The 20,272-nt window shown below is 41.2% G+C and overlaps 2 protein-coding genes across 3 annotated transcripts in view; both read right to left on the reverse strand.

Annotated features, from left to right (window-relative positions):
• RPL27A (ribosomal protein L27a) overlaps nucleotides 1-20,272 on the reverse strand; it is a 224,431-nt gene that overhangs the window by 67,733 nt on the left and 136,426 nt on the right. The window lies entirely within an intron of this gene.
• Nucleotides 1-20,272, reverse strand: part of DENND2B (DENN domain containing 2B) — a 135,312-nt gene that overhangs the window by 62,598 nt on the left and 52,442 nt on the right. For both annotated transcript variants that reach the window (XM_061342426.1, XM_061342428.1), the window contains 2 exons: nucleotides 10,102-11,319; nucleotides 6,051-6,187 (listed from right to left, as the gene is read on the reverse strand). In XM_061342426.1, coding sequence (XP_061198410.1) covers nucleotides 6,051-6,187; nucleotides 10,102-11,319 — 1,355 coding nt within the window. The remainder of the gene's footprint in view (nucleotides 1-6,050; nucleotides 6,188-10,101; nucleotides 11,320-20,272) is intronic.

The following is a 20,272-nucleotide window of genomic DNA, read 5'->3' on the forward strand; positions in this document are numbered from 1 at the left end:
GCCTAACCAGGAGTGATAAAGAAGTGACATGCTGTTCTGGACTCCACAGAGAAGGTTAAACCACCAACATTCCCTCCATGCTTGGGATCTTGCTTGTAGATACCTGCCTATTTTAACTGCTCCAGAACCCGCCTGGGTGAGGCTGTCTTAACACTTGATACTGATTTGAGACATATTGCTCCATCTCCTCTCTTACGAGTTCTGATACACTGAGAAATAGATCAGAGACCTAGAGCCATCTGTTCTCATCTCCCTGGAAGAGACTGTACTTACCCAAGTACAGCCACCCTCGCCCTCACTAATTTCAAGGACAGTTGGGATTATTTTTCACCCAACTCTGACTTGTGAAAAAGTCCCCCTCTGCAAACCAAGAATTGTCCTGTTATCATGCAGAAGTAAACAAGAAGCTGGTTCTCCCCAAACTGAAGTGAGATATTCAAACTGACAGGGGGAAACAGCTACATGACTGTGCATCACTACACTGTTTCACTTTCCAGTCACCTTGGGCGTCAACTGTAACAAGATTCCATTATATACTCTTCCAGAAGTGCATTATTGTGTCCCTATCATCATTCTAAAACCTTTTACAGTGCAAAAAAATATTTGTCAAGAGAAGTATCCAGCTATAGAAAGGGATCAAAAATCTCCTAAATGTGACACTGAACAGGTCCAGAGAGCAGAAGGATGCATAAGAAACCCTCCCCAGGAGGGCCAGCTGCCCCTGGGATCACAGACTGCAGGACAGTCCCAACAGGGCCCACCATCAAGACCCCGTTCAGAAATTCATTTCATCCTGGTTTTAGAGATCCCACAGCAATGTTTCTGGGGCATTTCTTTACTTTCTAGACTTCTTCAGCTACAGTTGTCCAAACAGAAACAGTAGCTGTCAGCAGCTGCTTCTCCTTCAACTGTTTTGTAATACTGTAAACTGTTTTCTAATATCAAAAACCAAAGATCCAAAGATCTGTGGTCTTTTAGAACCAGGACTCAACTGTTGACTCCCAGCTTTAAAATTCAAACATTTCAACTTTTAACTTTGCATAACTGTGGCACTGCCTGGAGGAAAGGTTTTCTTCACAGGAATTTGTGCCAGTTGCCTGACATGCAGTTTTGACTATCCTTCTCTTGCCCAGGTTGTCTATCCCTCTTTTACAGATAATCCATTTGCCCAGATTCACATTCTGGCTGCTGGAGTCTCCTTGAGAAAAGCATGTCCTCAGTCAGCAGGAATTTGATGAACTCCATTTTCCACAATATACCCTATAGTGTTAATTGAAAAAATACCTGTGTTTAATGAACAATGGAGGTCCATACTGCTGATTATATCAACTGCAAGGTTAATGGAGAGGCACATGGCCTAGTAATATGCACATCACTGGGACCTGCCACCAAGCAGCTCTAACAAGTTTTGGTACTGATACCTATCATGCCTTTGGCATGTCACCTAACTTCTGGCATAGATAAAACAGGCCTGGCTATATGTAATTGGCATGTGCTGGCATCCCAAGACCTTGTGTTCCTAGGGACACTACTGCCAGTGAAACACCAGAACTTCCCCAGGGCAGGCACTTATGTTCTCCTCACAGGAATTCCATGAAGAGAAATGAACTAAAGACCTATTTCAGCCCTGGAACAATTCCAGCAGATCTCTGCACTGGGGAAATGCCTACCAGGAAGCCTGCCAACCAATGCAGAGGAAGGGCTAACATCACCGCAGACTGCTGGGCACACACCAATGCATGTGACCAAGCCAGAAAGAAGATAGGTTTGTCCACTGCAACCCAACACAGTAAGTACTCAAAAGAGCTCCAGCCACAAAGTGAAGCCAGACTTGTCCTAAAGAAAAGTACAGCCTAATCGCAGCTGGGGACTCTAAAAGAGGTTAATTCATGAGTGTTGTCTTTCATGTTAGTTAACAGAGTTCTAAGAGTGCTCTGGACCATTGCAGTTTAGTGAGCAGCACCAATCTTGCACGTGAGCCAGTCAGAACAGGAAACTCACTGCGGCAAGACCTCTCTGTGGTAATATATGTGGCTGAAATACACCCATTCTTACAGAGACCGTACTTTTACTATTGTAAGAGACTAGCCGTTAGAAGACAAATAACCTGATACTCATAAGCCTGGGGTATGTGATGAATAGTTACAAAGAGAATAAGGAAGCTTGTCTTGTCAAAGGTTTCTTCCACTACATTTCAATTCTGAATTGTGAGTGCAATTTCTCTTACAAACACTAACTATAATTTACATGTCTTCACTAGATTTTCTCAAGTTAAACTTCATATTCTGGCCTTAACCTTGCCTTCACTTACTCATTCAACTTTTTTTTTTGGTGATAATAAGTGCTTTCTTCTAGATAACAGGTGAAAAATGCCTCAGAGACACCAGATCTTAAATAACAATATTCAGATATCTCAACTGCATTGAGGGAAACCGATTGGAAAACTGAAACTGTATGGTGCATATGACGGGAAATACTGTTGTCCACAAAAATAGCAGAAGCAACCATCTCAGACATCTTTTAATACTATGATAGTTTGTTGAATTCACACAAAGCCAAGCGTGGTTCCCCCAACTGGATTCATAAAGCCACATCAATTTTGGTCTGATTAAAGACTCACTCAAAACCACAAGAAGCAAAATAACGTTAAGTTTACTATGACTGCCACATTCCTGGAAGTGCTAGTACAGAAGATGAATGAAATCCACATGGCTCTTTGCACATGGAATACAGCTCTGATTAATATTAGGAAAGTGCACCCCTTTATACAACTGCTTCCTGATTAATGCAGAATGGATCATTATGGTCCAATATAATACCTGTCTTGAACTTAACATGCAGATATTTCATCTATTAAAGTGCACAAAATTAAACAAAGTGTCTGGTTCATGATGTCATAATCACCTTCTGATTTAATGTACCTTAATTATTCTTTTTTAATTTAAAGTCAGCCCTCAAAATAACATCAAATACTCATAACAGTTCATCACTCTCCTTGTTATTCAAGAAGGAAACAGTATAAGGGCAAAGGTTTAGTGTGCATATGCACCACATAAGGAGATTATGTAGCAACCAACAAATCTGATGACTCTAGTCCTAGCACTCATGCTTAGAAGCTGTATTTTGATACTTGCACTATTCTGAACAGTATTGGTACCTGAATAGCACATGGTATCTAATAGATATCTAACATTAAATATGCTTTTTAGAGGATACCCTGTGATAGATAACTGAAAACTTAGCCACAGCTCTCCTCTGCTTTCCAATGAGGGAGAGATGTCCTGCTGAGGGGTACTAGGCTGGGAGATGCAGTAACAGGCAAGAGTACTGAGATTCTGTCCCAGAGACCTCAGCAAACTGAAGGAAAAGCTTGATAGGAAATTCAGGGAGATTAGGAAAGACAAATACTGTCCCATCCGTGGATCAGAATAACCCTGTGGCAAGGAAGGCAAACCAGACCTTGGCCTACGTTAGCAAGAGTGTGGCCAGCAAGTCACAAGAAGTGGTAATTCCCCTCTATTTGGCCCTTTCAAGGAGTATTTAAAGTACCAGAGAGACATCAACAGACTGGAGGTAGTCTAGAGCAAGGCTGCCAAGATGGCTGAGGGCCAGAGCATACAACATAAACAAGAAAATGCTGAGGGAACTAGAACTGCTTAGCCTAGAAAAGTCTGAGGGGAAACCCAGCTGCTGTCTTCCACTAGCTAGAAGGTGCTATTGAAAAGGCAGAGCCAGGTGTTTCTTAGAGGATGAAAGAGCTGGGTCACAAACAGCAACAAGGAGAATTCAGAACGGATAGAATGAAAAAATTCTTCACAGTGGAGGTTAAGCAGTAGAGCAGGCTGCACAGAGAGACAACGGAACCATCCTCCTAAGGTGTTTTGAAAACTCAGCCAGATGTAGCCCTGATCTAACTTTGCAATTAGCCTTGCTCTGAGCAGAGGTTGGACCAGATGACTCCAGAGTCCCTTCCAACCAGAATATTTTTTATGATTCTGTCTCACAGTACAGTGCTTAAAGCATTGCTCATGATTTGCAGCCTTTTTTCCCCTTGTGTTTTAGCACTTACTTGTATTAAAAGTTTTAATTCTACAGGGAAAGGTGGGGGAAGAATGATAATCAAGTTTATTACTACAGTGACAATATTTTAACTACCTACAGGCTTTTAGGGAGGCTGGAGTTTCAACCAGGTATAGATACCACCACCTCTAGAGCAACTGGTTGCAAAGAAAACCAAAAGCAACAATGACGGAGTCCTTTACAGCTTTGAAGCAGATGGAAATCTATAAAATAAACTCACTCTTATGGACACCTGGTTTGCATGAGCACGAAAGAGCTACTTAGAGGCTGGGGTCTAGCACTACTGGTATAAATTATGCAGATGTGATATACAAAACTATGATAGTTTCTTTAAAGCTGGAGATCAAACTAGTTTGGCTTGACCTTAATCACGCTTGACAGTTTATAAGAATTATACTGATTTGGTATTCCCCCTGCACTGCCTGTACTGAATGAAGTGCTTTGGAGTTTGTTAAAAAGCAGTACAAAACAATGAAGTTCTCTGTTTGTCCACAGATCTGAAATTTTGCATTCTCTTCCCACTGCCCTGTCAAAATGCCCAAATTACAATCTGCAGGGAGCTGATTTACAGTTCCCATGAGTTGGAAAAGCCCGTTATGATTTTGTTTTACTGAAAGCAAGTTTTATTATCATTTGAAGAAAGCTTCTTACCAATCCTGCACATTTTATTTTGACATTTAACAAACCAAAGCAAGGAAAAGAAGCATTACCATCCAGCATCTGGCAGCACACTGACATGTCCTGAGCAAAGATGAGCGCTGTAATTAATGCACTATACTTTTTCGAGTATGAATTGCAAGGACAGAAGAAGAATTTTTAGTGTCCAAAAAAGCTCTAATTTTTTATTAACAGATACTGAACAGCAGCATTTTTGTGTATTCTGAAAGGGAGGGTACAGATGAAAATGGGAAGAGTAAATTCCTGTTTTCACTGAAGCTGACAAGCTAAAGGCAGAAGTTGTGTGTAAGGACAAAGAGCTCCAGGCTGCAATTTGTGGCCACTATCTCTTGCTGTGTCTGATAGGGCCAACAAGAGTTTTGTTCTATCATCTTTTTGCCCTTCAAACATTTGTATGCAGTATTAGGTCACCTCTGGTCCTTCTTACAAGACTAAACAAGCCCAGCTTGCCAGTGTCTCTTCAAAGAACAAGTGCTCTAGGGCCCCTGACTATCTTGGTAGCTTTCCAGTTTTCAGTAGATAAAGATTCATTGTCTAAAGTAAAATGAAGTACCCTTTGTATCTGTTGTAATAATACAACACTGAAAGAGTTAAAAACAATGCAGATAGTCATCACTTGTGTGGAAAATCTGTGCTTTGAAGGGCTGCCCAATGTTCAGTAATTATAACAACTTTTTTGATGCTAAAAGAATGTATGCATAGGCCATACATTTCCTTCTAAGACCAAAAGGAACATGTTTTTCTTGTGAAGCTTAATCAAAACAGTCTTTTTGTTGCACATTCCTGATGGTTGTACAGCTAAAGGAAATTAATTTTTCTTTAACTAGCAACTGGGACTTAAGGAAGACCTAGAACTGTGCTACAAACAACTGCTTTGAGGCAGCCTGTATAGGAGCCCTGAAAAGCTCAGGCTTGCTCGCAAGGCCTATGAGGTTAATCTTGCTATTGGATAGTTCTGCAAACACCATCTAAAGTTCAGTTCTTTACATTTTTACACCACTCAAGGCTTCAAGCCAAAACCTTGATAAAAAAGAATTATTTGTTTCTTGAAAAGCATGACAAAAAGCTGACTAAACAGTCTTTTTCCAATACCATCCAATGAAGTCTGAAGGCATTAAGACCTCCTGTTAGCCGACTGAGGGTTATGTTTGCACTGATGCATCAAACCCATTTACTCTCCATTTAATCCCTCTTTACTGGCCACACTGAATGTTCCTGCACAAAGCATATGTTCAATGCCCACAACAGATCAGCTTCCTGGTGTGAGCCCATGTTCTGCAGCAGGTTCTTACCTACAATGTCTTCATAGGCATTTTCTTCTAAAGTGCTCTTGGATCCAAATTTATGCTGGCTCTCAGTCCCATTTTCAGTTGGGGAGGGAGGGTACAGGGATTGCAGGCTCGATGCATCCTCAAACTCAAAGGATTTCCTGAAGTTTAAAACAGTAAGTAATTAGTAACTAGAATGCAAAATGACTCAAACATGCAGCTGAGCATCTGCTTGCTAAGAAATATTTGTAAAATGACCAACAAAAACCAATCACACATGATGCTCTAAGGACTAATTTTTAGAGGACCTCAAGTCCAGCACTCACAGCAGTTTTTAGCGCAGTAATATGTGACACGTTCATGAGCTTGGAAGTAGTTATCCCCACTGTGTGGACAAGGAGAAAATACCGAGAAAATACGCTATATTTCTCAAAGGCTACAGAATAAGCTAGCAGCACAGATTAGAAATTGCCTTGCTCTTGCCAGGGCCCCCAGAAACCCGTGGCCCTCTCTCCTCAAGGAAGAAGTTTTTCTGGAAAACATTCCTCCATCGGTTGCTCTGGGAGATGTAGCCCTTAGTCTGAAAACACTCACATCTTGAACCTTCAGAGATGCTCCCACATAAAGGTCAGTCTGCAAATGCCAAAGGCAGACCCATGTGAAAGTCACCCATTTCCTTGCACAGCCTGTGTCAAGCTCTGGCAGCAAATGACAAAGGATAGAGGAAATTAAGTCTCTCTGTGATGGACAAGCAACGCAGGCTTGATGGCTGGGGGCCTGAAAGCTTGGGCTTTCTGTCAGGAAGGTGAAGGGCAGCTGGGTCAGATGAACCCAAACAACTAGTCTCCTACCTGGGTACATGAAGGAGGGGGAATTCAACACCTCTCATCCACACCTGCCCCAGTGCTGCTGAGCAGTTCTAGCAGAGGAGAAGGCCAAGCCCTCCATGTTCTCTAACTTACTTGATCTGAGGCAAAGTCTACACTTAAAGCTGGGAGTTGCAGGGTTTGCATGCCAGCTATACAGGGGCTAGCATTCATTTTATTGACTTAATGCTGAAAAATGTAGGAAAAATGGGCTTAGGTCAGGGTATAAACCCCAGGGTGCTGTAAGGCTTGCAGAGGCTGTGCTGATGCTCATACTTTACTCATTGATACTCAAACTAGATTAACAGCAAACCATCCTGCAGTAAAACCCCCTTTCCTCTTTTCCCCAGCTACAGTGAAACATATGTTGACAGAACATCCACATGGTAGTGACAGAGTCTCATGAGACCAACTTCAGCCTGTGAATTGGTTCAAGAGTATCCCTGTAGGCAATACAGTGACTATTATTCAGACACTGCATCTGACAAGAGCATTTCCTATTTGTCAGCTGGAGCAGATTTATGGGTCTGGGGCAGGCTTAGGAGCCCTTTCTCTCTACTTTCCCTAATTTAAGAATATCCAGGTCCATGTTATGCACATCAGGACCATGGCAGAAACAAACCATGCATTTCAGATCCAGACATCCGCTCCTCCAGACCTACTCACAGTTATAAAGGATGCCCAGGCACTGAATACATACCTGTATATGAAATGAGACCTTCCAAAGTAGTTAAATACCTAACTCTTACAGATTTCAAGGCAATGCTGTGATGTAGTGACACTGGATAGGAACACGGGGATAGCTTTGTGGACCAGCATTCAGCTGTGGCTCATGTGACCCCAGCCTATCCCATGACACTCCTGTCCTGCATTCTGTCTGCATCACAGGATCTCCAACTGCTAGGGAATGTCCAGCTCACATCAATCTGAGGTGTAGAAGCTACTGTGGGCACCAGGTCCCCTGAATACAGACTGGTTCTATGCTAGCAGGAAATACGAGAGACTTCCTCCATTTTACTATATTGTTGAATTAGCCAACAAAACAAAAACCAGTGTTTTCAACCAAAATGTTAGAAGAATAAATATCCACAGTTGATTCTCATGACATTTTAGTGAGTGCAAACCACGTTTTTTCAAGTGAAAAACACAGCTACAGGCTGTAGACATAATGTTTCTAACAGAGAACAGTTCTCAAAAAAAAAAAAAAAAAGATAACATCTGTTCTCAAAAAGAGAATAGTTTAGAGACTGAGATTTCAATAACTAATACTAAATATTGTCATTCTCAGATAAGTTGTATGGTCTCATGCTCATTGTAAATGATGGAATTCTGCTTACTGTTATGAAAGAAAGGACAGTAGGGAACACAACAAAGGTAATATTTTATAAAGGATTTCCACCCAGCCTTGAAGTCAGCCAGCAAACCAGTGATTTTGGGAGACCGATTTAAGCTTATTTAGATCAACATTAATCAAAGGTAAGTCCAGAGAAATCACTAAACTACAGTAGGGCAAAGCTGTTACAAACAAACAGAAACCTACCCTCTACAATGTCAAACTGATTCGCAAGAATCATCAGGTACATATGATAACACTGCAAATCCTTCAATTTACCCTCCACTAATCACAGCTTAAATTGATAAATATTACTTTTCTCTCAGGTTTGTACTTACTAGCCCACCCAGAAGAAAGGCTCCTTTGCTGAACAGTGCTACTAACTCTGCTATGACAGGAGACTGAACCTGCAGAGCAGCAGGGGCAAGCATAAATTGTGCCTGTTCTTGAAAGAAGATGCAAAACTTCAGGTCACAAACTCATTGTAACAAAATACTGTGGTTCTGAGATGACTTGTGTGGTCTCAAACTCAGTGTGAGCGTGTACTCAGAGACTGACTGGGATCACTTCGCCACAGGTGATTCTCTGCAAGAACTATCTCCTGTTATTCATTCTAGTCTGCCACCCAGTATACAGACCGTTTTACTTGTTCACCTTAATTTTCTAATAAAGGTTATCATTTATATCAGAACATTTAAAACCCACCATCTTCAATGCATTGGAAATGCTGTTCTGAGCAAAATTAGGTCAGGTTTGTATAAAAATTCTTGTTAAAAACTAGATTTACTTCCTCTAACTGAGATTGTTGCCAGAACTCAAAAGATAAGCACTGCTAATCACAGCCTGGCTTTCCACACTCCCTCCCTTTCCCAGAGAAACAACACACATCAGCAGAGCTGTCTGATCCATTTCAGAAGCAGGTATCTCCTAAAAGCAGAGCAGACTCTAAAGGCTTCTCTTCCCCAGTTTTGGACTCAGCTTACTTCAGGTCAGGTTGTGCTGACACAAGCTTTCAACTGATTGAGCCAACATCAAGCACCAAGGTGCTGAACTGATAATGTGGGCCTGAGATGCTGTTTAACAGTCACTTGCAAAGCTCATCACTAAATACCAAGAGTCTGTGTATCTCATACACATGCACAGATAGGTGAACTTGTTAAAAATGCCAACAAAGAAGCCTGCAATTTTCTAAGTGGTGAGCAGAATGAGCTTTATATTTCCAAAACTCAAGAGAAATCATCTAATTAAAAGAAGCCAAGCTCCCAGACTCCAGGGAAATGTAGCCATGTCCTCTGCTCATCATTAACTCAGGGAAGACAAAAAGCCCTTTCTACACTAAAACATGGTTTTCTCAGCATTAATCCTCTACAGCTATTGATAGTAGCTTAGGGCAACATTTCTAAGCACTGAATTAATTAAAATCACCAACAGTGCATAAAACTGATGCAACTGCTGTAGTAACAAGCTTTGGAAACACAAACCCTCTGAAGGTATGTTTTGCAGTGAGCTGGAACACAGGACTACAACAGACCAGCTATAGTCCCACTACACAAAGATGGTGGAATTATGCTCCATTAAAAACCACAAGTAAAAGCATTTGTGCCAAGATGAACTAGATAAACTTTAGCACAAATATCCTAGTGCCTTTTTCAGGGATTGAGGAATGAAAGTTGGAGTACTCCAGAACTGTGGCCATGCAAAGGTATTGTACCAGTGCATCCCATCAGTGCAGTCTGGCAGAAAGAATAATTGTCTTGCACACAACTCCTAGCATTTCCCCAAAACACTGCATTAAAGGAGAATGTAAGATACTGTAACAAAAAAAACACAGCACATTTATTTATTTGACAATTCAGCACATTTCGTTGAATTTTACCTATTCTGGGATTTTCTGTGAAAGCGTGACTCTTTCTTCTGCCTTCTGGTCACAGGGGGTGCCGGGGTGGATGGGAGGGGAGGAGGAGCAGCAGGTGTAGGAGATGGAGGTAGGCCATTGCTTGGTTTACTTTTATGGGTTTTGTCTGCTTCATATTCAAAGGTGCGTTTGGGCTTGGGGACAGGATTCACTGCGCTGTTAGCTGGGCTTTCGAGGAGCAGTTTAGGGCCAGATGAGTTTGCAGTAATCCCCTGTTTTATCTTACTGCTTTTCTCAATCTCAGTAGGTGTCTCTGGTTCACTCCCCAAAATAACACTCCCTCCTTTGCTATCACTTGTGGCTTCGCTCAGTCCCTCCACAGTACTCAGAGTCACGGATTTTTTCCTCCCTTTATCAACACTGTAACAGCTACTTGGTAACTGGGGGAGGCCTCTGCCGGGCTGCTCCTTCAGCGCCTGTTCAATCTTCTGTATTCTGTTGAGCACAGCAGAGGACTCTTTCCTCGCATGGCCCTTGAGGAAAGCAGCAGCAGGAGTCTCGCCCCTGCCTGATCTCTTTTCAAACCGATGACAGGAATCTCTGTCCAGCAGTTCCTCCTCCTCTGTTTCTGGGTAAGAACACTCGGAAAATGTTCGGCTCATTCTTCTGAGCCCTTTGAAGTCGAACGTCTTCTCACTGCAGGGAGAGGTCAGCACGCTGGGGCAGCTGTCACTGCCCGACCTCTCCCCAGCATCCCTCTTGTCCACACATGCACTCATCCTGGGGGACAGCTCCCGGCGGCACTCCCATTCTGTGATCTTCTGCCTGATGTCCAGCGCCTGGGAGCGTACGCTTGCCCGGCTGAGGGAGAGGTTCCTCAGGTTGGTGGCAGTGCCCAAGGACAGGGTGCTCCGGGTGAGTGAATGGCTCCCTATTGCTTCCCCATCTTGAGCCTCCTTTGGACTCTCCTTTTGGTCCTCAGCCTTGAACACAGACAACCTTTTATCCAAAGCACCCACACTGATGGCTTTAAGAGGGTGGCTCGGGGAGTCGGTGTCCGATGCACTTGTGGAGGTGCTTCGCAGTGCAGATGTACGGCTGCTCCAGTCCTTGAGGCGCAGTCTGGAGTTGGAGACCTTGGTGGGTCGCGTAGAGCGGCAAGAGTCCTCACTGTCGCTGAGGGGGTAGGCTGGGCTTTTTCGCGGGGACAAAAGAGGTGGTGGAGAAACAGAGTGACACCTAGAAGCAGAAAGAAATACAAAATCAAGTCCTTGGGGAAACCAGAATTATTTGCCAAATTTCTTCCACCTGCAGGTAAAGCAGAGGGTGTCTGCATGTTGCAAATCTAACCCAAAGTATCGCTTAAGACACCAAATATCATTCAGCTAGAGTCAGGGGCAGGGGGGTGGCAGCAATTAACTGATGTGAGTGATGAGCTGATGAGCAGGGCATTCAGCACATCCAAAGCCAGTGTTCTCACCTCTGTTCGACCCCCAGCTTTTCCAAGCTTCCCGAGTCTAAAGGCAGCTGAGATTCTCATAAGGAACTATTGCCTCGAATGCATATACCACCTCCAGCAGAACAGAAGTCCCTCTGTAGAAAAAGGGAACTCTTAAGGAGAAGATTCCCACTACAACAGAAATGGGGAAGGCTGACCAACAAGGACCACACTTTACTCACTGCTTGCAGTGAGCAAACCCATTTAGGAAGATGTCAGTTTTTGATACAGAAATCTGAAGCAAAGTACCACCATGGGTAGCCATTGCAGTATTTTAGCCAGAGCATTTCAAATCCATGATGTATACAGTAAACTAAATAAAACAGCAAAAGGAAGACCCATTTCATCTTTGGGTTGATGTTGTGGCCAACAGATTAAAATTCTCCTTATAAAACAGAAATATTTTCTTATTGAAAGAATATTACAGACTGAATAAATGTATTACTCTGCCCACAGTATGTGTTGAAGAATATAAGCTATATAGAAAGGTCTTGGTGTTATCTTTGAAAAAAAGCTTAGAACAAATTTTTGCCATGATTTGGAAAATCGGCTATTGTTACTGTGGTTTTATACATTGTTGCAAAAACTTTTAAGAACAAAAAGACAAAGGAAATTAAACACACATTAATCAGCTGGCTTATCACCAGTGAGCCAACAATAAGAAAAATGAGCCAAAACTGTGTCAAAAAGGGGGTTTACTGCACTGCCACTATACACACATACAAATCATAGCAAAAATAAACATGACTCCTTTAACGCTTTGCCCTAGCAAACTTTCTGTTCCAAAGAGTATAGAAAGAAGAGAAAAGACCCAAAGTAATGCCTTGTGTATGCAGCTAAGTTTCTGTTCGCTGAAGATTGTGGACAAGTTGGTTTCTTTATAAACTGTCCTGTACACAAAAAATCCAAACGAAATAGCTATTTGACCAAAAGAAATCACAGAGCAAATGTCTCCACTGCAGCAAAGGGAGAAAAGCTTCAGAAAATTCCTGCTGTTGCATGGCTTTCTCCCCAGCAGCCAGCCAATACCTACAGGCAGAGGTGCCAAGTTCTGTGAATTAATCAAAAAATCTTGAGCACTGGGGCTATTTCTGAAAAAATTATGTTGACACAGGAGGTATTTTCTTCTTCTTTAAATGCATACCCAAACCCAATTATCCAATTTAATCCTGGTTTCTTACAGTGGATAATTTGCAAGCAAAAGTTGGAAGTATCACAAAAGAGCAAAGTTCTGGTCAGAAAAGGACAATGATCAAATTATTACAAAAGGGATCTCTTTTTCAGAGTCCTCTGATAGACAAGCCTTGAAGTTAAATTTCCTTCTTTCTATACAGCTTCAGACAAGTGTCTTAAAGATATCTCAGAAGATCAAAAGCAGGTGACAGATAATGAGCAGTTTTGGCTGGTTGTTGCAGCATAGAGTTTATAATGAATTACCTTGAACTACCTTGGCCTACACGCTTTCATAGTGCCTGAAGGTGCAACTTAAACCAGCCTCCTCAGACTTGAGGAGGGGCCCTGATTCTTCATTATTTCTGTCTCATATCAATCTCTTCAGTTTAATACCACAGCATCAAAACTGCACATTATTCTTAACACTTAATCTGTACTAACAACTGAAAGAATAAAGTACAGAATGATTGTGGTAAAGTCAGTCATGGGAAAGCAGAGGTTAAGGATGTGCTGACCATCCTCTCTCTGCCTTTGACTCACTATGTAGAAAATACAGTAGGCATAGAGCTTTATCTTCTTACACTGTAAGAAACATCTTTTGAGTTGTTTGACTGCCAGGAAAAGGTTTGTTGACTCATCAGGAGAGGAGGAGAAGCTGGATTTGCATAACCTGCAGAAGTTGCAAAATGTTTCTACTTAGAGATATGAGCCATCCTTTTGAATGCCAGGTCACCAGTAAAGTTACAGCAGTTAAGGCTTGATCCTGAACCCCCAAATTCAGTCACAGAACTCCCACTCACTCCCACCGTGCAAGGTTGAGGCTTCAGAGCAACAGGCCCTCTGGAGGTGTATGCTGTTAAGCACCTGCGATACCACAGCTAAGAAAAGGTGGTTTATATCACTTCATACTGTAAATTGAAGTGATGCAAATAGAAGCTATAGGACTAGTTGAAGATGAAAGAGAAATAAAGCCTTGGCTGTATGGTTTCAGATGTGCATTCTCTAAAGGATGGTGGAAAGTAACAGAATTAAAACAGAAGTCCAAAAGCTGATCAGTGGATAATAAAATGGTCCTTTCCTGAAAAACCTGCTTCCATTGAAGAATATTCTCTCAAAGGCACAATAGTTCCACAGACTTTAAAACTAGTATTACTGGACAGAGACAAATAATTAAATAACTTGCAATCTTCCATGCAGACTGTAAACCCAAATGTTTTAAATGTTTTTATTGAGGTTTTCTATATACACAGAGATACATGCAGCACCTTACAAAGCAGATCATTACATACACTTTCAAAATATTATGCATAAACAGCATAAATAAAGATTATGGAATCATGTTTGGGTTTCTTAAATTCACTCGAATGACACCTTCTTTCTGGGCAACAACATTTTTAGGAGAATATCAGCATTTCACAAAACACATTGGAATAAGTAGCTCTGATTCCCTATCTATAAAGGGTATTCTTTCAATATACAGCCTTAGGTACTCAAACCCCTGCCAAGTCAGCAGCGAGTTGCCATCTCAGAGCAAACCACCAAGCAGCCCTGAATGTCTTCAAAATATGTCACAGACCCTGAAACTACCTTCCTGGTAGGAATTACAGAGCAGAGATAATCCAAGAGGTGGCCTCCAGCCCTCCAAACCATGATTAGCTTTGCTGATGTGACTTGTTCCCTGAGAAACCAGCAAAATTACCCAAAGTAGGAGAAAACTGATAACTTCAGTCATGCTCTGTAGGATTTTGAAATCTAGATACACTTGATCTTTAAATTCCGATTCAATCTCTTTACTTTCTCTTTTTCTCACCCAAACATGGAAAACTAATTTATAAAAACTATAATTCTCCAGCCCACTCTCATTCAAATATAAATATTCAAATAAAGATATTAATTCCATGGACCAATGTATGGATTCATACTGTTTTCTCTGCTAAAGGCTAGTGTCAATAGGCATCTCCTTTCACCAGTTCCTATGAACACCTGTGGATAACAGTGAAGCTGGATCTCACCTGCCCCGAGAACAGAATCTCCTGCTGAGATAATTGTACCCTACTCATCACAAAGCAAAAATGAAAAAAAAAAAAAAAAAAGAAAAAAAAGAAGAATTTCTTCTGTGGGGGCTCTAGCAAGGCTGCCTTGTACTGAGACTCTGTGGGGATGAGCAAAGGTTGGTCCTAGGTGCCGTAAATGCCCAAGCCCTCACCCTGTATCTGTCCCAAAAGCTGGAAAGGCTCTGATTTTGGACAACACAGCAACCTCTGACCTATAAAATGTGGGTGCCAACACTTGGCTGTGTGTAAGGGAGGGAGAATTTAATTCCTGGAGACCACTCTGGAAGTGGGCAATACAAAATTAATAGCGAAGGCAGTGAGCCTGGCCTTTTGATCCAGTTGGGCAGAAGCACAGCTCCTACCTGCTTCTGTTGCCAGATATCAGCTCCAGAAAGGAGGGAAAACGAGTGCAGACAGCACACACAACTCCATGAAACAGCTTTCAATGACAGGAGGCAGCAAAAATAGTGGCCAAAGAGATGCCTTTACACATCTTATGGAAATCAGAGTATAGTGGATGATAAAAATGTGCACATATAGAGGAATTTGCACCCATGATCCACACATGCTTTATAAATACTAATAACGATATTAAACTGCATTTCAGACCAGGGATTAAAGGTGAATGGAGGGTAATTAAAGTGGCTCACCTGGATAAAGTTACAGGAGTCCTAACCCTCGGTGCCCTGCTCTGACCTCTGAGCTAAACAGCAGACTCCACAGCACTGCTTCAGCTCTTCTGAAGCACCAGGAGTGACTCTACAGATCAGTCAGTGCTGACCAAAGACAAGCTGGCAGAAGCTGCTCAGCAATTTTCTGAGTTTTGCAAATCCCATCTGCCCTGCTTAAACCAACACTTACAGAATAATAAAACAGCTTCTGTCTCTGTAATCCAGGGAATTTCCCATTTCAACATGCTCCAGCTCAGGAGCCCATTTACCGAAAAAAGAGCAGGAAACCTGTTGACAAAAAGCTACTGGGTCTTTCCAGGCTCCTGCTGATGAGATCCTGTCATTTCACAGTAACACTGATGTTTGTTTGGTGAGCTCATGCAAAGTCACAGCACTGTTTGTATTCCTCAGGGTTTTTGCTAGGAAAACACTGTTTTCTTAGTATTTTATGTTGGTTTTCTGCTTATTCCAGTTTTTTCTCAGGGCATTTGACTATTTCATCAGGACAACTGGCCTGTTTCAGAGTAATGATAACAACATCAGAATCAGCTGAGACCATAAGCGCATTATTTTGTGTTTTGAGAAGATTTGGCCTGCCACAAAAGACTAGAGACTTCTTGTTGCTCTAGCCAATATTTAAGGAAATCTGAAAGAAAAGCAACAGAAATTTCTCCTTGCAAGAGCAGCAAAACTCATTTTTAATATGAACACTAAACCTGCCTTGATTTCAGGTAACTGAGGATCTAACTTCAAATTCTCCAGAAATTTGTAAGAGAGAATGCTAGGAAATGCTCAGCTGCCAATTTTCAAATTATTTCATACAACATTACAAATTAATATTTTATTAATGATGATCTTCATTTCTTCAAATAAAAATCCCATCTCAAGCAAAAGACTGCACAAAGGTGATAATTTTGAAGCACTAGTTCAGATATCCATAGCTAACACTCCATCAGAAAAAAGCCCACACCTTTCTGGCATCTTATCAGTCCTTATGGCTACTAGGGAAACATAATGAATGTGTTCAGACTTCAAGGTGAGAAACTGAAATTATAACTGAATGTTGAAAACCACCTAAATCCCAGGGATTTTATTGTGTGCCCAGATGAGTTTATCTATGTTCACATCTTCAAGAAGTATAAAGCCTCCAAATCACTGAAAGGCAAATGAAATAAGAAACTCAGAGAACAAGATATAACTTATTAGACTCTTCTACTTTCAAAAGGGTACTTTCTCCCATGCAACTGGGAGATTTCTCACCACATTAAAAAGCTGTACTTGCATTTTTATATTCAGAATAAAAATGGATTGCATTACGGGTTCAGACCTGACTTCTATCATGATTCAGGATGTAGAAGCAAAAATGAGGATGCAAATTTTTGAACTGAGAAGCAAGACGATGCTCACCTGAAAGCAGAGCCTTGTACAGTCAGAGTGTAATTCAGTGTTTCAGCAGTGCAGAAAGGTCCTGTGAGTAAGGAGCAGCTCCTACTTTGTGCTAGCCACCATGAGTGCAAATACTGAAATCTATCCTTCCCAAGGCAAAGCAAAGTGAGAGGGAAGCACACCCTGCTCACCTGTCAGCTGGAACCAACTGTACCATGCTCTTATTACTGAGAACAGTTGTGATGGCGTGCTATGGTATTAATTTCCATTGAAATTGCCCTTGATTTAACATAGTAGAGAAAACATGCAGAGCTCCAATTAGAACCAGTGCTTCTGTGTCATCATCTCCATGACTTGCACAAAACAAGCACTTTTTAAAAGGTTCAGTACTGACATCTCCTGATAACTAGTACAGCTTCACACCACCTTAAGGGCACAGGAAAACACTCTATTGTCTCTGTCAGACACCCACTTGTGAAAGCTCCTGGTACAAATCAATACTTGTGCACAAACAAAACCCAAACACACTACTGCAATCTTCCAGTTATGCCCTTTAGGTGCAGAAAAGCAGAGTAATTTGAAGAAGGACAAAAAACCCTTAATGACTTTGATCAAAGCAATGTTGCGGGGCACTCCTGAAAAAATTAAATCTGCCTCTCTCTATACAAGAGCTAGGAATAATTTCCTCTACATTTTACTACAAAAAGCTATGAGAAGTCCACTTTTAGCAATCAAACCCTACCAGTTAGTGGTTTGGCTGCATTTTGAGGTGAGTTATGAAATAAACCATGGACAGAGATGCAATGATTCAGCATCATTTGTTTGTGATGCAGATTTCCTTTTCCTTACCCCTAGCTACGTCCTCACCAGTGGGGAATGAAAGGCAGTAGCAGTGATAGCTGCAAAGCACTCTGGAAAGCATTAGTGTAAAGCAAAGAAAGCTTAGGGAACAAATGCAGGTAGTCACACTGGTCTAACTGTGGTTAGCAAGAAGGTCAAACATGATCAGACTATTGCCGAAATACGTGGCCTGAAATGGCTCTGTTGCTTAACTGAAATGGCCCAAAAGGATCCCATATACCGATGATACTTTGAATTTGACATTTTCTTTACAAATATAAAGGAGCATCTAGGCTTGGACACAGCTGCCTTGTACACAACATCAAAGAAGACTAATTGAACCAGGTGTAGAAAAGGACTTTAAAATCTTTATTGTCACTTCTTGCAACTAGGAGTTATGGGAACTTCAAGACCAGGTGAAAGGAACCTCCTGCACTACTGAATTTAACTCCCATTTTATTTGACAGTAAACCTTTCTATTACAATATATTCTGCACTCTGACATAGCATACAGTATTGTCATTTTCTACATTACACAGTAAATAACTACAGATGATATTTAATTACCTTAAAACTAAATAAGAGCTTACAGTGAGTAAAGGAGGTGAACCTTTCACACTCAAGGACGCACAGTAGTAAGGTGGTTTTTGAGCTGATTAAACCTGGTAATGAATCAAGCAATACAACCTGTTGTATCTTGCCTCTTGCTCGGAAAAGAAAGTGACGTCAGTGCAACAGAACAAACACTCTTCCGCCAGACCCTTCATGATTTTTGGGCTCTCACCAGGAATATGGCTCAAAATACCCTATAATCTGTATTCCAGATAACCACCTCCCTTTATTGTTGACTTTGGAATTGTGACAAAAGCAGGATGGAAAATACTTTCTAAACTGAAAAGTGAATTTGCATTATAAGACTGTTCGAAATAGGCTCATGCACATGTGCTAGTGATGGAAAAGCCCCAGAATTTAGCGAGAATGAGGCAATAAAATCAAGGTGGATGAATATCACAAAATATTTAAAGATAGAACAGAAATAGAATCACCAATTATTTTTCTGTTTATACTTCTGATTATTTTTTCTCCACAAGGAATTTTAATACTTTCTATTTAAATAAAAATATAGATGATATCAGAACTAGTTACAAAATGATAGGCCACTAGGACAGTGAAACAAAGCAAAGATCAATCTCTGTGTGTTGTTTTTAAAAGCTCTAGTTTCTGTGCTCCCATCTCAGTTAAGCAACAGAGCCAGTTAATGACAGCAACTGTGGGATGCATTCAGAGTGCTGTGGTGAATTCCTGCATATAAAACCCTGCCAGAGCTCTGGGTCTCTGCAGTCAGTTCATGGAGAAAAGCACATAGAAACACAGCTGACTGCAGATGAACTGTGTCTTTATGGCTCAGAAGCAAACTTCTGATTTACACCAGTGAGACTCAGGAGTCATTCTGCCAAAGTAAATTACTTGAAGTGGCAACTATGCTCTACAACTGTATAAAAAAAAGGGCAAATAAATCAAAGCTGATGAGTCAGATCCTAAATACTTGAATTAGACTGGATCTGTAAAGCAAAGACAGCAGGAAAACCTGACAATGACGAATAACTGTAAAATAAAATGTGAACAATCAGTGTGCACTAGGTACATGCTTTTGCCAAGAAATTTCTAAGGGTGAAGAAGACAACAGGAAATTGTGAGATTATCTAGACTGAGAAGGCTAGATTCCCTGCTGCCCTAGATTTATGGCAGCCTTATGCTCTGTTACTAGGCAAGTGCGGGATGGTTTTTAAACAATGCCATGTTTAAGCTTTTTCACCCCTTTTCTTCAGATAGAAATGACTACCTAAAGCACAGATCAATTAGCCTCCGCTGTACCTTCCATCACAATGATCGGAAGTTGGCTGCCCATGATAAAAATATCAGAAACAAGACCTGAAATATCAGAGAGTGCCATTCGCTCTTTTCCACTGTAGTACAGGCACTGGTTTCACAGGATCATCTCTCATTTTCTCCTCCAAAAATAATATGATTCAAAGTTGAAAAATGGAAGACTCCCTTGCAGTAACTGTTTTCCCAAAACATGTTCTGAATAATAATTTATGCAATAGATATTTCCACTGTTATATTTCCACTGTCACTTATTTTTATTACGTTCTGGAAATGGTATAGCATGTTTCAGTCTCACCTGCTTTCTTAAGATCTAGAGAGTTTTCTTGTAGAGAGAGTGGCAGCCCAACAAAAGATAGCATTTTCTTAATCAGACAGAATACATAAGCTCTTAATTGTCTGTATAAGAACTGCCAGCCCTTGAAACTTGTTCTTTAGCAGCATGTGTAAACATGCTAACTTCAAAATCCCAGGACACATGGAAGCTCTCAGCTTTGTTTTTTCAAAGCACAGGGAATTTTTCAACATGCTTGTTTACCTGCCCTGGAATCTCAAAGCAATAAACTCTGTGGAACTAATTCTGCCAGAGCTTTGCAAGGTGCTACATTTACCTACACACAAAGAGTTAAAAATCATTTATTATAAATTGTGATACTTAGTTTTTGACTCATCCGAGACCATTC

The sequence above is a fragment of the Neopsephotus bourkii genome, unplaced genomic scaffold (genome assembly GCF_033783945.1).
Source record: "Neopsephotus bourkii isolate Nb327-2 ecotype Australia unplaced genomic scaffold, CSIRO-AGI_Nbou_v1 NB_1792, whole genome shotgun sequence".
NCBI lineage: Eukaryota > Metazoa > Chordata > Aves > Psittaciformes > Psittacidae > Neopsephotus > Neopsephotus bourkii.